Below are 16,934 nucleotides of genomic sequence, written 5' to 3' on the forward strand. Positions count from 1 at the left end.
CTGTCGAGTGGCTGCCTGTTTTACCATCTGTAAAAGTGGTGTAATAATTCACTCCGTTCAGTCAAAAAGCATGTTTTCATTATGGGCGTTGCCTAGAACACTGTTGAGCTTATGTTCTAGTGGGGGAATTGGAATCAGACTTCCAGGCCTGTGCTCTATCCACTATGCCCTGCCCTGCTGTGTGACCATCGGCAAGCCACTTAACCTTTCTGTGCCTCAGTTACCCATCTGTAAAATGGGGGTACAATACCCATCTCCCTATCTCTTAGATTGTGAGCCACTTGTAGGATGGGGACTCTATCCAGTCTGCACCTAGTAAGTGCTCAGGAAATACGATCGATTCATTGATTGATGGGGAAAAAAAAATACATCTACCATGACTAAACTTTCATAAAAGTGATGACTGCTTTGGGAATCAAGCCATTTCTCACCATTAGTGCTCTGCACGTAGTAAGGATTCAATAAAAACTTCACTGTGGGCAGAGAATGTGTCTTTTATATTGTCATACTGTACTCTTCCAAGCTTATAGTAGAGTGTTCTGCAGACAGTAAGCACTCAATAAATACGATTGATTGATGATGATGATAATCGGCACCCAGCAAGCACTTTATACATAACAGGGTTATTATCTAGACAGTCGCACCCCTGACCTTTTCTATTTTTTCAGCATTTTTTTCGCTAGGTTATAAATCCAGTTCCTTTAGATTTCTTCACAGCAGTTATTTCCTAAACTGCTAGTGTCATTGCAACTGCGAGTTACATATGATCAAAGTTTTAAATCTTCCACACATGCACGTAAAATGAATCATTCACCTTATCTCCTTTGACAGCGGCAAGTACTGAAAAATATGTGTAGTATTAGGTCAGGTGCTAATTGTTTTGATCTTCTCATGCCCAACATTTGATCTTTCATTTAGTGCTTCATTATTCTGAGGTCACCCCGATGGCCTGTGGGAAATGCCAGGGATGTGAGGTGTATTTTTTACTCTGAAATCATAAATCTGGTTTTGTTAAAGACTACTTTAAAGATGTAGGTGTTTATTAACTCCCCCCCCCCCATTATTTTAATGATTCAGGAGACTCAAGAGAAACAATCTTTCCATCTCACTGGAGATTTTTGGGAGTGTGACATTAAATAGCTAGTTGTCCTTGGAATATGAAGATGATGTCTTTGATAGTAAAATGTATCTAGAGACTGTAAGCTCACTGTGGGCAGAAAATGTGTCTGCCAACATTGCTGTATTGTTTTATTATTCTGACCCTTAGTACTGAGCGCTTAATACAGTGCTCGACACACAGTAAGAGCTCAGTAAATACGATTAATGGAGATGCGAGGGTGGCCGAGAGCCAATAAGGTCTGAGAGTCCTGACCCTACAATTGACACACAAAGATTGTCACCTGTTGTTGCCCAGTTGGCTGTTTTTGTTTTTGCCTTTGAACCTTACAATTCTGTCAAAACGTCTCTCAAAAGAGACTGCCCCCCCCCCGCCCTGCCTTTGATGGTTGTAGCCTGTCAGACTAGTCTTTCTGCTGTATTACATTCAATCATATTTATTGAGTGCTTACTCTGTGCAGAACACTGTACTAAGTGCTTGGGAGAGTACAATATAAAAATAGACATATTCCCTGCCCATAAAGAGCTTGACTCCCACCACTGTCTGCTTTACTAGGCCCTCAAAGCATTTTATTTTACACAGTGCTAACAAAACCAAAGTTCACAGCAGAATATACATACACTGTGTTTATCCATTCTTTTCCTAGACAGTGCTTCTTACAGCCATCTTCTTTACCCTCAGAAACAAGAACTCTAAGTACAGATCTGTGTGTAGAATTAATACTCAATAAATAATATTGATTAACCCAAATTTAGTTTGGTAGTGAAGTAATTCCCATCACTTTTAAAAAAGTTTAATCATGGTAGGTGCAATTCTTCCATCAATTAATGAATCAATTGTATTTATTGAGCATTTATTATGTGCAGAGCACTGTACTAAGCACTTGGGAAAGTACAATATAACTGAGTTGGAAGACACACTCCCTGCCCACAGTGAGCTTATAATAATAAATAATAATAACTGTGGTATTTGTAAAGCACTTACTATGGGCCAGGCACTGTATTAAGTGCTCAGGTATATACAAGCAAATCAGGTTTGGACCCAATCCATGTCCCACATGGGCCTCACAGTCTTAATCCCCATTTTATAGACAAGGTAACTGAGGCACAGGGAGGTTAAGTGTCTTGCCCAAGACTACACAGCAGACAAGTGGCAGAGCTGGGATTAGAACCCCTGACCTTCTGAATCCCAGGTCTGTGCTCTATCCACTGTGTCATGCTGCTTCCCGAGAGGGAGACGTGCATTAATATAAATAAATAGATTTCAGGATAGGTACATAAGTGCTGTGCTGCTGAAGGAGATATGAAAAAGGGGAGAAAATCCAAACGCAGGGGCAATGCAGAAGGGAATGGGAGAAGAGAAAATAAGGCCTTAGTCAGGGAAGGTCTCTTAGAAGAGATGTGCCGTCAATAAAGCTTTGAAGATGAGGAGGGTAATTTTTCCTCTCCCTAGCTTCCTGTCTGCTTTCCTATGTCCCAGTAAAGAGCTGTAACTCCCTTCTCTGTCCCCCACTTTATTCATCCCCTCTTCCAGCCCCACAGCACTTATGTACATATCTGTAATTTATTTATTTCTATTACTGTCTGTCTCTCCCCACCCCACCTCCACCCCCGCCAGACTGTAAGCCCGTTGTTGGTAGGGAATGTGTCTGTTTATTTCTGTATTGTAGTCTCCCAAGCACTTAGTAAGGTGCTCTGCCCACAGTAAGCATTCAATAAATATGACTGAATGAAAAGTTACCAAGTGCATACTTTGACTTAGAGATCCTTGGTAAGCATATTTTCCTGTAGACGTCACCAGTACTCCTATCACTACCAACAAACAGCAGGTGCATAATGTTTAAATAAATTATTTAATGAAATTAATTTTTGATGTAAAATACTACAAGTGCTCCTAACTGCTAAGAATTATGAAATATATATCGCAGTTTGAAAATGGCAGCTAAGCTTCATTTTAGTGAAATTACTCTAAAGAGGGAATATTTAGCCTGCCCTGAAACAATATCCTAGCTTATCATTCTAGCATGAGAATAAACATGCACATGGAATTTAAAATAGGATGAGGGCTCTGTTACCAAGGAAAATATGCATATTCCATTTGGGTTATCAGAAATCATCAGGTGGTTTTTATAAATGTCAGGTGTAATGGATAGAAAGCCAAAAACCTATTTTTCCTCTTGTATTTGGTGTAGTTGAATTTCTCAGAAATAAACTTACGAAAGAGTCAGCGTGACTAAACCTCTATAAGGGAAAGGATAAACTCTAAGTAAAAGTGGGCAAATATCAATTTCGGGGCTGTAAAAAAAAAAATAGGACCCTTCACCCTTCTAATCTGTTATTTATCTTTCTAAACAGATGTGTAAAAGTAAACTCTGCTTTCTCATTTTGTAACAGCTTTGGGAGCATGGACTGCTAACTCAGGGCTGATTCTGATACATTTTCATCATGAAAAAGATTGAAATCCTAGTAGCAGTTTATAATGTTTCTAACAAAAGTATTCTAGTGCAGATTTTAGGATTTTAACTAAAATGGAGCTTCTTGGAAGGAGATGTCTGCAAAAGAAAGTATAGAGAAAATGAACAACTCCTTCCCCCCCCGCTCTCCCACAAATAAGGCCAACAAAAGACTCAAGTTAAAACTAAGCCAAACGAATCACGGGCCATCAGTTAAAATACTAAACCTGCTGTAACTGAGACATAAGAAACCTACTAGTTGGTTGTTCATTTATTTCAGCCTATCACTTTGGCAGGGTAGACTTTATACCAAAGGTACATCTTTGGATATTTTGTCCACCGTGTGTGAAATGGCTTACTTAATGGCTTTTCCAGTACTTCCATTGTGAGGCTATGCCACAATTTCATATATATCACTGGAGGGAAAACTTTGTAAATAAGTTCTCCCTCTTAAGTTTTCTATTACTCAACTGTGTGCCATTTTTTCAAAGGGTATTTGTTAAACACTTACTTTGTGCCAGGCACTTTGACAGTTGATATTAGCTAACCGGGTTAGAAACAGTCCATGTCCCACGTAGAGCTCACAGTCTACAGGGAAGGGAGACAGATATTTAATACCATTTTACAGCTGCAGAACGCGAAGCACAGGAAAGTGAGGTGACTTACCCAAAGGCACACAGCAGGCAAGTGATGGATCTGGGATTAGAACCTGGGTCCTCTGGCTCTCAGGTCATGCTGTTTCTTGTAGCCAGTCATAGCCAGGGTGTAAGTAAAGTAAACGGAAGATTTCCTTGATGCAGATTTGTTCACCAAAGCCAACACCACCTACATGAGACCCACAGAAGCTGCCAGCCTATAGAGTCAAGATAAAGGAAATATGAATCCCAATCTTTGAGTTTTCCACTGAAATACATGACTGTTAATTGACTGCAACTCTTCCAAAACCTAGAAAGGGGGAAGATTCATATTTTATATCACCTTCATATTTTCTAACAATTCAAACAGTTGAATTCAAACAGTTAATTTTAAATATTAAAACTGCAGTGATTGTACTGAGAGGGCACGTGGAGCTATCTCAATTTTAAGATTCTTTATGATTTTTAAAGAATTTTCAGAGATCAGGCCAAAACTGTTCCCAAAAGCAATATTCTTCAGTGTTTACAATAAATCAGCAGTTTCTGATCCCATCAGTAAACTAAGAAACTGGCAGGACATAATGCCTTTATTCTCCAGAGATTGAAGATTCCTGTGATTTTCTTCTCTTATCATCTCAGAAAGTTTATAGTTTTTTCTGATGCCCTTAAGGCACTACTTTTCAGGAGGTTGAACAGGCTGTTTTACTTAGCCCTAAGAAAGCAGAGACATGTTTTTGCTGTTTAGCAGGATTGTGCATGGGATCATTTGTGAGTTAGCAGAAATGAGTGAAATGCCCAAAATGAGTGTCATAGTATCGTACCTAACCTCAACCGGCCTTTGTTAAATCTGCTTCATTTCACGCCGTCACCAGCTGACGTTATTTCAAGACCATTCTGAAAGGCTGTTTTACTTTCGAATTTTAAAGTTACATGAAAATGCATCCTTTGATTTTTGTTTCAGATACCACTTCCAGCAAAAGTGATCCTTTCTTTGGTTCTCTGAGTCCACTAAAAACAATTAATGGTCCCTTCCTTTCTAATTCATTTTTGAGAGAGGACTTAGGTCAAGCTGCACGTCCTATCACTGCTTTCTGTTCATGCTTTAGTTTTGAGTTGCTTGTGTTTTGTTTTACCTGGATACCAAAAGGTCAGTGGAGTGCCCGTGTTTTCAGTTTAGTTCAAGCCAGCCGCTTCTCTTTCTGAGAAGAGTTACTCTAAACCTGTCAGTCAGCATGACAGAAATTCACCTAAACCCTCTCAAGGACACTGAATTCTCCATTAAGATTCAAACACTTAAGGTCAGCATTTCTAAGCAGGTGACTGAAGGAGGTGAACTGCCATACATACTTAATTCTCCTCTTGCCCCACCTACCTCAGTTGTTCTACACACTGTAAAGTCACTGCCCATTATCAGTTACTTTTTCCCATTTTATATGCAGCTTTGATTTTTACACAGCATAATTTAGGACTCCTTATTTTACCGTTTAACATGGCACACTGAATAGTCTAGCAAAAAGCCAGATGAAGAGCAGCAGCGTGGCCTAGTGGATAGAGCACGGGCTTGGGAGTCAATGGACCTGAGTTGTAATCCCTGTTCTGCCACTTGTCTGCTCTAATAATAATAATGTTGGTATTTGTTAAGCACTTACTATGTGCCGAGCACTGTTCTAAGCGCTGGGGTAGACATAGGGGAATCAGGTTGTCCCACGTGGGGCTCACAGTCTTAATCCCCATTTTACAGATGAGGGAACTGAGGCACAGAGAAGTGAAGTGACTTGCCCACAGTCACACAGCCGACAAGTGGCAGAGCTGGGATTCGAACTCATGAGCCCTGACTCCCAAGCCCGTGCTCTTTCCACTGAGCCACGCTGCTGCTGCTCTGTGACCTCGGGTGAGTCACTCCACTTATCTGGGCCTCAGTAACCTCATCTGGAAATTGGGGAATAAGACTGTGAGCCCCATGTGGGTCATGAGCTCTGTCCAAACTGATTGGCTTAAATTTAGTCCACTGCTTAATACAGTGCTGCATAGTAAGCACATAAGGAATAACATTTAAAAAAAGCCACAGGGAAGTTTAAAAATTCCTTACTAAAGTCACCTTATCTTACACATCAGCTCTCTTCACCAAATTGTAACTTGTTCTTGCCACTTTGTCCCCTTTCTCACTCTCTCCCCACATCATACAAACCCACCAGCAATCTCCAGCACTTATACCTATTCAGAGCACTTTTACATCTATGCTATTCACCTGTACATTTAATTCCTTCCTCTGATTACTCTATTTGTAAAGACTTTCAGGTTCAGTCTCCCTCATTAGAATTTATGATCCTTGTGGGCGGAGAATGGGTCACTTGATTGTTTTGCTCTCTCTAAGTGCTGAATTTATATTTACCATCTTTTCATAGCATAGTTGAAAGTTCTATTTGTAGAAAACTGTTTCTTTTGAGGTTGATATATTAGGTAATCCTGGGAAAGTTTGTGGCAGATCTTATATTAGCAAATCTCATAAGGGAAGAGAGTTTAATGTTTAGTGTTTTTATAGCCTGTCACCTTTCATGGAATAAAATATCTCCTTTTAGTGCTTATTTAAATGTCAGTGTATTTCCTTTTGGGTGGTTGCGTAGGATGTTCTCACTACTCTTCTGACATCAAGAAAGGATTACAAATGGCCAAACAGAATTGAAAGTATCTCATGAGTGTGTATGTTCTTTATTTTCTCTGAAGCAAAATACTGTATTTCCAGGAATAAGAGTGATCTGAGCGGTTGAGGTTGACTTTGGATAAGTTCTGGCTGGAAAGTTTAGAAATTTCTTTAGAATTTTTAGATCTGAAATAAGCTGATCATTCATTAGTCCAGGACAGAAGAGATCATGTCTTATACCCCCTCTCCCTTTTGTGTTGTCTATACACTTGATATTCACCCCACCTGTACTGCTCAGTACACTGGGGTTGATACAAGAAAATCAGGTAGAACATAGTCCATGTCCCACATTGGGTTCACAGTCTTGATCCCCGTTTTTACAGATAACTGAAGCACAGAGAAGCGAAGTGACCTGCCCAGGGTCACACAGCAGACAAGTGGCAGAGCTGCAATGAGAACCCAGGTCCTTCTGACTCCTAGGCGCATGCACATTATCTGTTTATTTTATTATTTATTCCCTTGTGCCTATTATTTAAATCTATTTTCTCACTCTTAAGTATAGCATATTCATCTCCCCCATTAAATAGTAAGCTCCTGGAAGGCAGGGATATATTGTATTCTTTTCTTGTGTGCTCCCCAAGGGCAGAGTTTTGTGTTCTGAGACCAGTAGGGGCTCAATAAATACCATTAATATGGATCCTGGAGCTTTCTGATGAGACACCTCTTGGGCCCTCTGTATCTAAGCCTCCTTATCACTCCTGCTGCTTTCGGGAATAGCTTTCAGTAATCCCACCAAATCAACCCCTGGTTGACTAACCTTTAAGGTCATCTAGGCGGCCAACTGGGTTGTTAGATAGAATAAAGCATTCTAGCATCCTTTTCCCAGAAAGGCACTTTGGCATCATGCTGTGGAACACAATAGAACAAAATTACATTTGAGTGGTGAACGTTGTCATTATTTTAGAGGATCGATGCTCTAAATAAGGAATAATTACAGGTCATAAGAAAGCTTTATTTTTTTCTAACCAAGACCCGATGGATCTGAAATAACTGAAAACTAGTCTGAGTGGCATACTTGGGACAGCAGAGAGACTCACTGATCCTTGTGTGTACAATTTAAATATTTGTTTGATTTGAATCAGAGTTTCTCTTCTAATTTCTCTTCTTTACCATTTCATTTCCGATTCTTTTGTTAGAATCGCTAGCCCTTACAAATATTTTCCCTCAAATTCCAGAATACTTTGTCATTTAGAAAAGAGGTGAGGTTGTATCTAATTTAAAATATTCTGTTGTTTACTCTTCTCATCATGATGGGATGGCGGAGAGAGAGAGGGGGAGAGAGACTGACATTTGGCTATCCAAATAGTAATTACTAGGATGTGGTAATCTCAATTTTGTTAACCCTTTATCCCCTAATGTCATTCATTAGCCTCCAGGCTATGTCATTTTCTAACCTAGACTCCTGCCTTTGAAATGTTCACACTGTTTTTCCTCTCCCTCCTACCTTCCAAGAGACAAGATATATGGCTCCCACCGCCTTTGGCTACCCAATGATGAAATTTCCAGTTTGAGCATGTGGGCCAAGTTAGCTCTAGTACTGACACACTGCCCCTTGATCTCAAAGGTGATTTTAGGCAAGACTCAATAAGCACGATCAAAGACCAAAAATCCAAATTCAGGAAAGCCCTAGACTGATCCTATATAGAAAAATAATTTAGCGTTTAGTGTCGATTACATTTTCCTTCTCTACCCAGAGCTTTCCTATTCGGTGAAATTGCTACTGCCATTCCTGGGGTGTGGATATGACTGAAGAGCCTGGATTCTAATTCTGGCTCTGCTGTTTGTCTGCTGTGTGACCTTAGGCAAGTCACTTAACTCTTCTGTGCCTCAGTTACCTCATCTGTAAAACAGGGATTATTATTAGTACTACTACTAATAATAATAAGCACTAAAATGTGCCCATCACTGTTCTAAGTACTGGGATAGATACAGAGTTTTCAGTTTGGACAGTTCATATGGGACTCACAGTCTTGGTTGAAGGGAGTAGGATTTAATCCCCCATTTTTTCAGATGAAAACTGAGGCACACTGAAGTGAAATGACTTGCCCTCGATCACACAACAGACAAGTGGTGGAGCCAAGATTGGAATCCAGGTCCTCCGACTCCCAGGGCTGTGCTCTTTGTACTTAGACCGTGCTGCTTCTCGACAACTATGAATCCCATGTGGGACATGGACTGCGTCCAACTTGATTAACTTGTATCTACCTCAAGTGTTTACTACAGTGCCGGGCACAAAGTAAGCACTTAACAAATACCATTTTTTTAAAAAAGTAAGAGCCCATCATGATCACCTAAACCCATTACCCTCCTTTGGTTTATGGCAGAAGCAGCTAGCACTCATTTCTATTCTGCCTTTTTCACTCATGGTCTGTTGGAAACCATTGCTCAGATTCCCCATTCTGTCCCTCCTGCTCCTATGCACTTGTCTAGCCCACCAAAAGCATCATTTCCAAACTAAAAAGAATAGACACATTTGTTGAAGATGACGGTTTGAATGTGCCTCAGTTTGCTGCTTTGTAAAACAGGAATAAAATACCTGTGCTCCTTCCTTCTTCAACTGTGAGCCCCGAATGGAACAGGGGATGTGTCCAACCTGATTATCTTGTATCTCTCTCAGTGCTTAACACAGTCCTGGTGTGCCCGCCACACCCTCATAAACTACATAGGTTCTAACTCCTGACCCTCGTGGATCTATTCTGATCTGGTCTGTGGATAATGAGAGGTCAGGAAAGTCCCTAATCCAGCCTCTGCCGCCACAGTTCCCAGATTATTCTAGTCTCTCCATTCCCTGACACCCTGACGCCAGTGCTTCCTGCTCTCGCTACACGAGAAAGCGGCAATCACCTCCTGTCCCAGTTGCTAAAAGCCTAGAGACCATCTCTAGGGACAGGGTGACTTGTCATGAAGTTATGGCCATGTCATGGACGTAAACATCCAATTGGATAAATCACAGGAAGTCGGAAGGGGCAAGAACTTGGAAACACCTTTCCCTGATCTAGGAGAAACAGGAATATTTGATTTCAGGACAGCGGCTGTCGAGGCTATTTTGTTCTGACTATGGAAGGAACACCTAAAGCTCCACAGAGTTTGCAGATCCATATCTTGGGTACTTCAAAAGTAACTGAGAGCCTTGAAAGATGCTGCATGAGCATCTTCATTAATGACTTGACTCTCGGAGACATAATATTGTCTTCTCAAATCCTCTTGCCGGTAATGAGCTGCTGCCAAGCCATTTATCTCTGCTGTTTATAAATAAGCCCATTGAAGATTAAATTGAGAACTATTACCAAAGGTATATTTGTAAATTTGTATACATCTATATGTATGTGTGTGTATATATATGTATTTATATATATATATACATACATACACACACAAATTTCTGTGAATGTATATATATGTGTGTGTGTGTGTGTGTGTATATTTGGGGAAGCAGTGTGGCTTAGTGGAAAGAGCACGGGCCTGGGAGTCAGAGGAAGAGGGTTCTAATTCCTGCTCTACAATTTACGGGCTGTGCGACCTTGGGCAAGTCAATTCACTTCCCTGGGCCTCAGTTACCATATCTGCAAAATGGGGATTCAATTTCTGCTCTCCCTCCTACATAGAGGGTGAGCCCCATGTGGAATATGATCATCTTGAACCTACCGCAGCTCTTAGTACAATGCTCTCTGCACATAGTAAGCACTTAACAAATACCACAATTATTATTGTATGTGTACATGTAAAGCTGATTGGGTCCCATGGTCACCTATTATTTTTCATTCTTCCCTAAATGAAATTCCTTTATTACTGTTTACTTAATCCAGAAAATGTGTCTGTGCTACTTAACACAGAAGAAAGACACCCAGTGCTCATTCCACCTTTCACCCGAGGTCAACAGGAAAGCATTAGCTACAATTAGAAACCCCATTTTGATTTCCAGTCGTGGAGGAAACACTCAAAACAAGAGGAAATGGGATACTTGAAAGGAAAAATAGTTGCCCAATGTGTTTTTGAAGCTCTGCAAAGAAAAAATCACATTGAGTGTGTTAAGAAAGGTGGTTTAAAGTTTTCTTTAAAACTTTAAAATATAAAATATTAGTGAAATGGCTCGAGAAACAAATATCTCATTTACTTAAATATAGGTTGATCACCTCAGAAAAAAATGGTGAAGGCTTTGCAGTGGGATATAAGAAACAGGATACAGATAATCTTGACCATTTAAAATAATAACCAGTCGTCAAAATGGTCCATCCCTCCAACTTCTGGGAGAGTAACTTTATTCTTTAAATAGAACAAAAAAGTGTACTGTTTGGGCATCTGTTTTGCATTTTAGGAAGAAGAACATTCATGTAGGGTCAGTTGTCTTTGTTTGGAGAATGCAGTTTGCAAGCATTGCAAAATGTTTTAACTGAGATAAAAAGGAAGTTGGAAGCTTCAAAATGACTTGTCCTGTTTGTTTGCCATGGCAAGATAATTTCACATTTATTCTTCAATAAATGTGAAATTATCTTAATGAAACCCTTTACCTTCCATTACAGCTTCAAATCAAACTTCTGTAGTCCACATTACTGAGAAGTGTCTTCTTCAGTAGAGTTGCTGGAGAAGCCACTGACGCTTAAATACATTTGAGTTCTTTCAGACGTGTATGCTTAAACGGTGAACTGAAGGGCTGAGCAATTCAACTGTCTTGGAGAGTTCCATCGGTCAGAATAACTGAGAACAAAAATCCCACTTTTTCCTCAAAAGTAGAACTCCTTAATTATTTGAGATCGCTCTAGGCTGTAAGCCCCTTGTGGGCAGGGAAAATATCCAGCAACTCTTTTGTGTCGTACTCCCCCAAGAACTTAAAACAGTGCCCTGCACAGAGTTAAGCATCCAATAAATACCATGGATTGATTGAAAAACTGCTTCATCAATGATCCATTTTGCACTGTGCAATGATGGTATCTATTAAATGCTTACTCTGTGCAAAGTGCTGAGTAGATACTAGAGAATCAGATTGGGCAAAGTCCATGACTCATTCAGGACCCACGCTCCAAGAGCTGGGGAGAGTAGAGCTCTTATCCCCGTTTCACAGATGAGTAAACTGCAACCCAGCAAGTTTAAGTTTAAGCCGTACTCTGTGCAAAGCAACTATATTAGGTGCTTGTGAGAATATAACAGAAGTCTCAAGCCCTGCCCATGAGGAGTTTACAATCTAGCGAAAGGACTGTTGGTTAGATTTATCTCATTCTAGGCATATATGTCCATGTCTGTAATTATATTAGTGTCTCTCTCCCCCTCTAGACCTTAAGCTTATTGTGGGCAGGGAAAATGTCTGTTTATTGTTATACTGTACTCTCCCAAGCACTTGGTACAGTGCTTTGCACATAGTAAGTGCTCGATATATGCAAATGAATGAATGAATCCATGCTTGGGTTTAACGTTTACCTGTGGCCAAGTATCCTGAAACACACTGTAATTTATTTTCCCCCACCATGACTACTTTAACACAACTGTTCTATGTGAAGATGCCATTTCCGTTAGCCTGTTTCTCCGCTTATAAAAATCTGACAAAATTCAGACGGGCTGACATCCTTTCCTCCCCTAGCAGTGAAGAGAAGAAATAGAATGAACTATAGGCAGAGGCCGTGGCTGCTGATCGGATTGTATTAATTTTTGTTTCTTGTGCTATGGCTAAGTATTACTTCAGTGCGAGGGGAAAAAAATGCAAAATCTTATTGTCTTATTTGGAAGAAGGTTCAAAAGACAAAATGTGTAGGCTGAACATTGTCTAGACTATAAGCTCCTCGTGGGCGGGGAATGTGTCTTCCACCTCTGTTGTATTGTACTCTCCCAAATGCATACAGTAAGCACTCAATAAATACAAGTGATTGAGAGTTGAAAGCCAAGACTTAGCATCATGACTGACTTGTGTGGGTGTTTCTTATCTAGGATAATTTCCAGCCCGCAGCCTCAGAGACCAACTGGGAGTCTGTCACGAGTTCTATCTCGGTAAGTAATTTGTGACCGGATTGCCAGTGAAAGGAACTGATAGACTAGCTAAGGCCAAACTTAATACAATTTCAGCAGCATCGAAAAACTATCTCAACCAAAGGCTGAGTTTGGAAGTGGGATGTATTCTTCTGTCTCACTCATGTTACACAGGGTCGCATCAGCGTTCATTGTATTTTTATGAAATGGTTTAAAGAAATGTCAGCAACCATTGTTTTAGCATGGGTGGCAAATACCTTCATCTTTTCTATTTGCTGACAAAGAGAAATTTATAGACATTTTAAATAACCAATTTGGACAGCCTACACCCAGCTGGGAAATTTAGCAATAGTTATTCTAGAAACTTTTAATCTTTACTAGAGTGGTGGTGTAACTTTTCATAGTAAGCCATCCTAACTGAAAAGTCTAGTATATATTTGGGTGGCTTTAATTACAGATGGAAATGTTCATCATTAAGTTTTGCAACCACTGAACTGTCCATGCTCTACAAATTGTGTAATGTGTTGTGTTATCACCCTAGGAGTAAAATCCTGGAATCCTTTCTTCCATCAAACCCATTTGCGGCATATGGAGGAACTGGATTCATGATAAGAATGTAAATGACTCATAAGAAGCTTAAGGCTTAAAAGATAGTAGAAATGGCCACTGATTTTTTTAATGGTTTTTTTTAATGGTTTACTGTGTGTCAAACCCTCTTCTAAGTGCTGAAGTTAGGTACAAGGTGATTAGGTTGGAAACAGTCCCTGTCCTGAATGGGGCTCACAGTCTAAGGAGGAGGGAAAACAGGTATTTTACAGTTGAGGAAACTGAAGCACAGAGAAGTGTAAGTGACTTGCCCAAGGTCACCCAGTAATCAAGTGGCAGAGCCAGGATGCCATTAGCATGTCATTGGTTTGGGAGTTTGGCAAGAGGCAGGTTAAATCTTTGTTAGTAGGATTTTTCACTCTTTTGGAGTGTTTTTTAAGGGGCACCCCTTCACAGGTACGCACTGAAATATCAGTGTTTTACCTGAAAATCATGTAATCCCCTTTACAGTGAAGTCTACTAAAATCATATCCTCCAAGAAGCCTTCCCTGACTGACCTGTCTTCTCCCAGCATATTCTACTCCCTTCTGCATCATCTGTGGATTTAGGTCTGTACCCTTTAATTACTTTGAATCCCACCCACTTCTAGACAGTACTTATGTATGTATATTTACACCATGCAAACTCCCCCTATCTGGAGTTTATTTTAACTCCTGTCTCCCCCACTAAATTGAAAGCCCCTTGAGGGCAGGGATCTTGTCTCCCAACTCTACTGTACTCTCCCAAGTGCCAAGTACAGTGTTTCCACACACAATACAAACTCAACAAATATCACAGATTGGTTGCTTTGCTGAATATCGAAACCTAAAACCAAATGAAATTAACCTTTTTTTTTTTAATTCTCCAAGCCGCCAACATTTTTCATGCGTTGAGTTCAAAACGAAGTAATTCCCAGAAGAACTGAGAAGTTAGAGAATTTTTTATTTAAAAAAAATGCATCTATATAGTGCCTTGCTTTTAGGGAGATATTAGATTCAGGAGCATGGGTTTTAGAGTGTGGTTGAGGCCATCTCGCTGATTTACTGATTTACAACAAGAAAAGATTAAAGATACTAATAGAAGGATACAGACCATTTTATATTCAGTGCCATTTAGAAATAGAGTCAGGATGCTTAGCCAGGATCCATTTACAAGCTTTTCAATAGCCCCATAGTCAGTGCTGGACCAGGTTCCCCAACAGAATAATAACCAAAGTCAAGATTTAATGACTTTAATGACTGTGGTGTTTCCAGTGACAAGGATAGATAAAACAGGATAGAAGGAGCACCGACTCTTTTGAAATGTGATTTTGGAGAAGGCTTTTGCAAATACCGTGGACTGCCCAAACAGCAGAGTTACAGATTATGGCAGAAGGTAGGGTGTTCTGGAGAAAAAATATCCATAGAGTTGTGATGATATTTGATAATTAGAAAACAAGATTTAATCCATATAACACACAGGAAAGAATACCAACAGAGAGATACAAAGACCAAGGTTGAAAGAATGATATTTAAAGTTTCTGAGGTTTAAAACTGCAAATTCAAAACTTGACTGCCAGATTACAAGAGCCACTAACAGTACTTGGAGCCACATGATAGCCCTGAGCTTGTGTGTGAGTTAGGGGTAGAATGGGTCTTAAAACTGAAATAACCTAAATAAGATCATCCTTTTAGCATGGGTGCTGACTAAACTGAGAGAAATACCTTGCCATATAGAAATCTTTAGGGAAATAACTACCTTCAGGGGTCAAAGCGGTACTGGATTTTCCCTTGGGTAGTGGCTTAGTAAAACTAAACTCTTTCCCGAACATCTCAGTGGCTTCTGGGACATAGAGGTAAACTAGCTCTTTGCACTTTGGGTCACATTCCTCTTGCCAGCTTCCAACCAGACAAAAAAAAATCCCTAAAAACCCTTCCAGGCCTTCCAGACAGGAAGGTTTTTACAGCACATCGCAGAGGATGTGGTCTAACCTTCAAACAGGTGATCAGCTCTTAATTCATTGTGATAGCTTTCTTTTTCTTCTATTTATGTGGTGACATTTCAAATCATTTCAAGTGAAATGTCACCAAGAGCATCCCAAAATAAATTGGAATGTTCAATTCTTACTCTAGATTTGGCTTTTATCATTTGGGATCTCTTTATCCTCACCGTAAGTAAGGTAACCTGAGACAGGATTCTTTACTGATTTCCACATTATTTTAATGAATATATTGGTGATTGGAGATGCTTGCAAAGGGGTAAACCTACTTAATGGGTTCCTTTAAAAAAATATATTTAGAAGGCATTTGAGAATCTGTGGCTTTTTTCCACTTTTAATGGGTCATGAGTTTGTACAGAGCTACTTGAAACAATCCTCACTTGTCAGAAGATTGTGATCGAACAGAGGTAAGTGAAACTGACTTGAAATGTGCTTTATATTTGAAAGCCCAATACATTCCAGACTGCCCACATAATTCATTTGTAATTTATCTATGAAGAGCTTCTGAATTGAAGTTACAGACCCTCTAGGCTGTTGTGGGCAGGGAATGTATCTGTTGGGTACTCTTCAATCACTTATTACAGTGCTCTGCACAGAGTAAGCACTCAGTAAATACATCTGATTCATCAGCCACAATCCTGCTTCTTAAATATCATGCCCATGTGATATTTCCACTCTTTTTTGTCAAGAGAGCTTGGAATGCTTGCTTAGCATCTGTATTTGTGGTGTAGTGGATAAAGTAAGAAGGCTGGGGGTCAGAAGGTCGTGAGTTCTAATCCCAGCTCTGCCACTTGTCTGCTGTGTGGCCTTAGGCAAATCACTTCACTTCTCTGTGCCTCAGTTATTCATCTCTAAAATGGGGATTAAGACTGTGAGTCCCATATGATGCAGGGACTTTGTCCAACCTAATTAACTTGTATGCCTCAGTGCTCAGCACAGTGCTTGGCACATAGCACTGAGCAAGTACCATAATATTACTAATTACTATTATCAATATTTGACAAAAGTGTTTAAAGCGTTCCATTTAAAAAAAAAAAGATTTGCTAAATATATTTGTGTCGAATAGCCCTGGGATGTTTCTGCAGTCACTGAGCTGTATGTGTCACTCTTAGGGCATAGACTATCATCCTCCCTCGGTGACGGATCCCACCCTCACTGCCGACGCTCTGGATCAGACGGTTGCTGGATTCGACACGGTGGAAGACCTCCTCAAACACTTCAATCCGGAAACGTGGCAAGAAGACCTTGAGAATCTGTACCTGGAAACGCCTCATTATCGAGGCAGATCTTACCACGACAGGAAGTCGAAAGGTAAGAAACAACACTTGGCCTCGCTTTACAAATGCTCGTTATTTGACAGGTCGGTCGACTCCATTATTGGTGATGGCCAGCGAAGCTTATGACGTAGCCATCTGAAATAGTATTGTTTGATTGATTGATGGGGTTTTTGCCTAAGAGTGGTAGGCTAGATTGTGAATTTCTCCATTCACTTAGTTGTATTTATAATAATA

At 40.1% G+C, this 16,934-nt stretch overlaps 1 protein-coding gene across 2 annotated transcripts in view; it reads left to right on the forward strand.

Moving 5' to 3' along the window:
- The window catches only part of PDGFD (platelet derived growth factor D), a 127,833-nt gene that overhangs the window by 92,405 nt on the left and 18,494 nt on the right, over nucleotides 1–16,934 (forward strand). For both annotated transcript variants that reach the window (XM_029048169.2, XM_029048170.2), the window contains exons 4-5: nucleotides 12,822–12,881; nucleotides 16,536–16,734. In XM_029048169.2, the coding sequence (XP_028904002.1) occupies nucleotides 12,822–12,881; nucleotides 16,536–16,734 (259 nt within the window). The remainder of the gene's footprint in view (nucleotides 1–12,821; nucleotides 12,882–16,535; nucleotides 16,735–16,934) is intronic.

This window comes from Ornithorhynchus anatinus, chromosome 20, assembly GCF_004115215.2.
Source record: "Ornithorhynchus anatinus isolate Pmale09 chromosome 20, mOrnAna1.pri.v4, whole genome shotgun sequence".
In the NCBI taxonomy this organism is placed as follows: Eukaryota; Metazoa; Chordata; class Mammalia; order Monotremata; family Ornithorhynchidae; genus Ornithorhynchus; species Ornithorhynchus anatinus.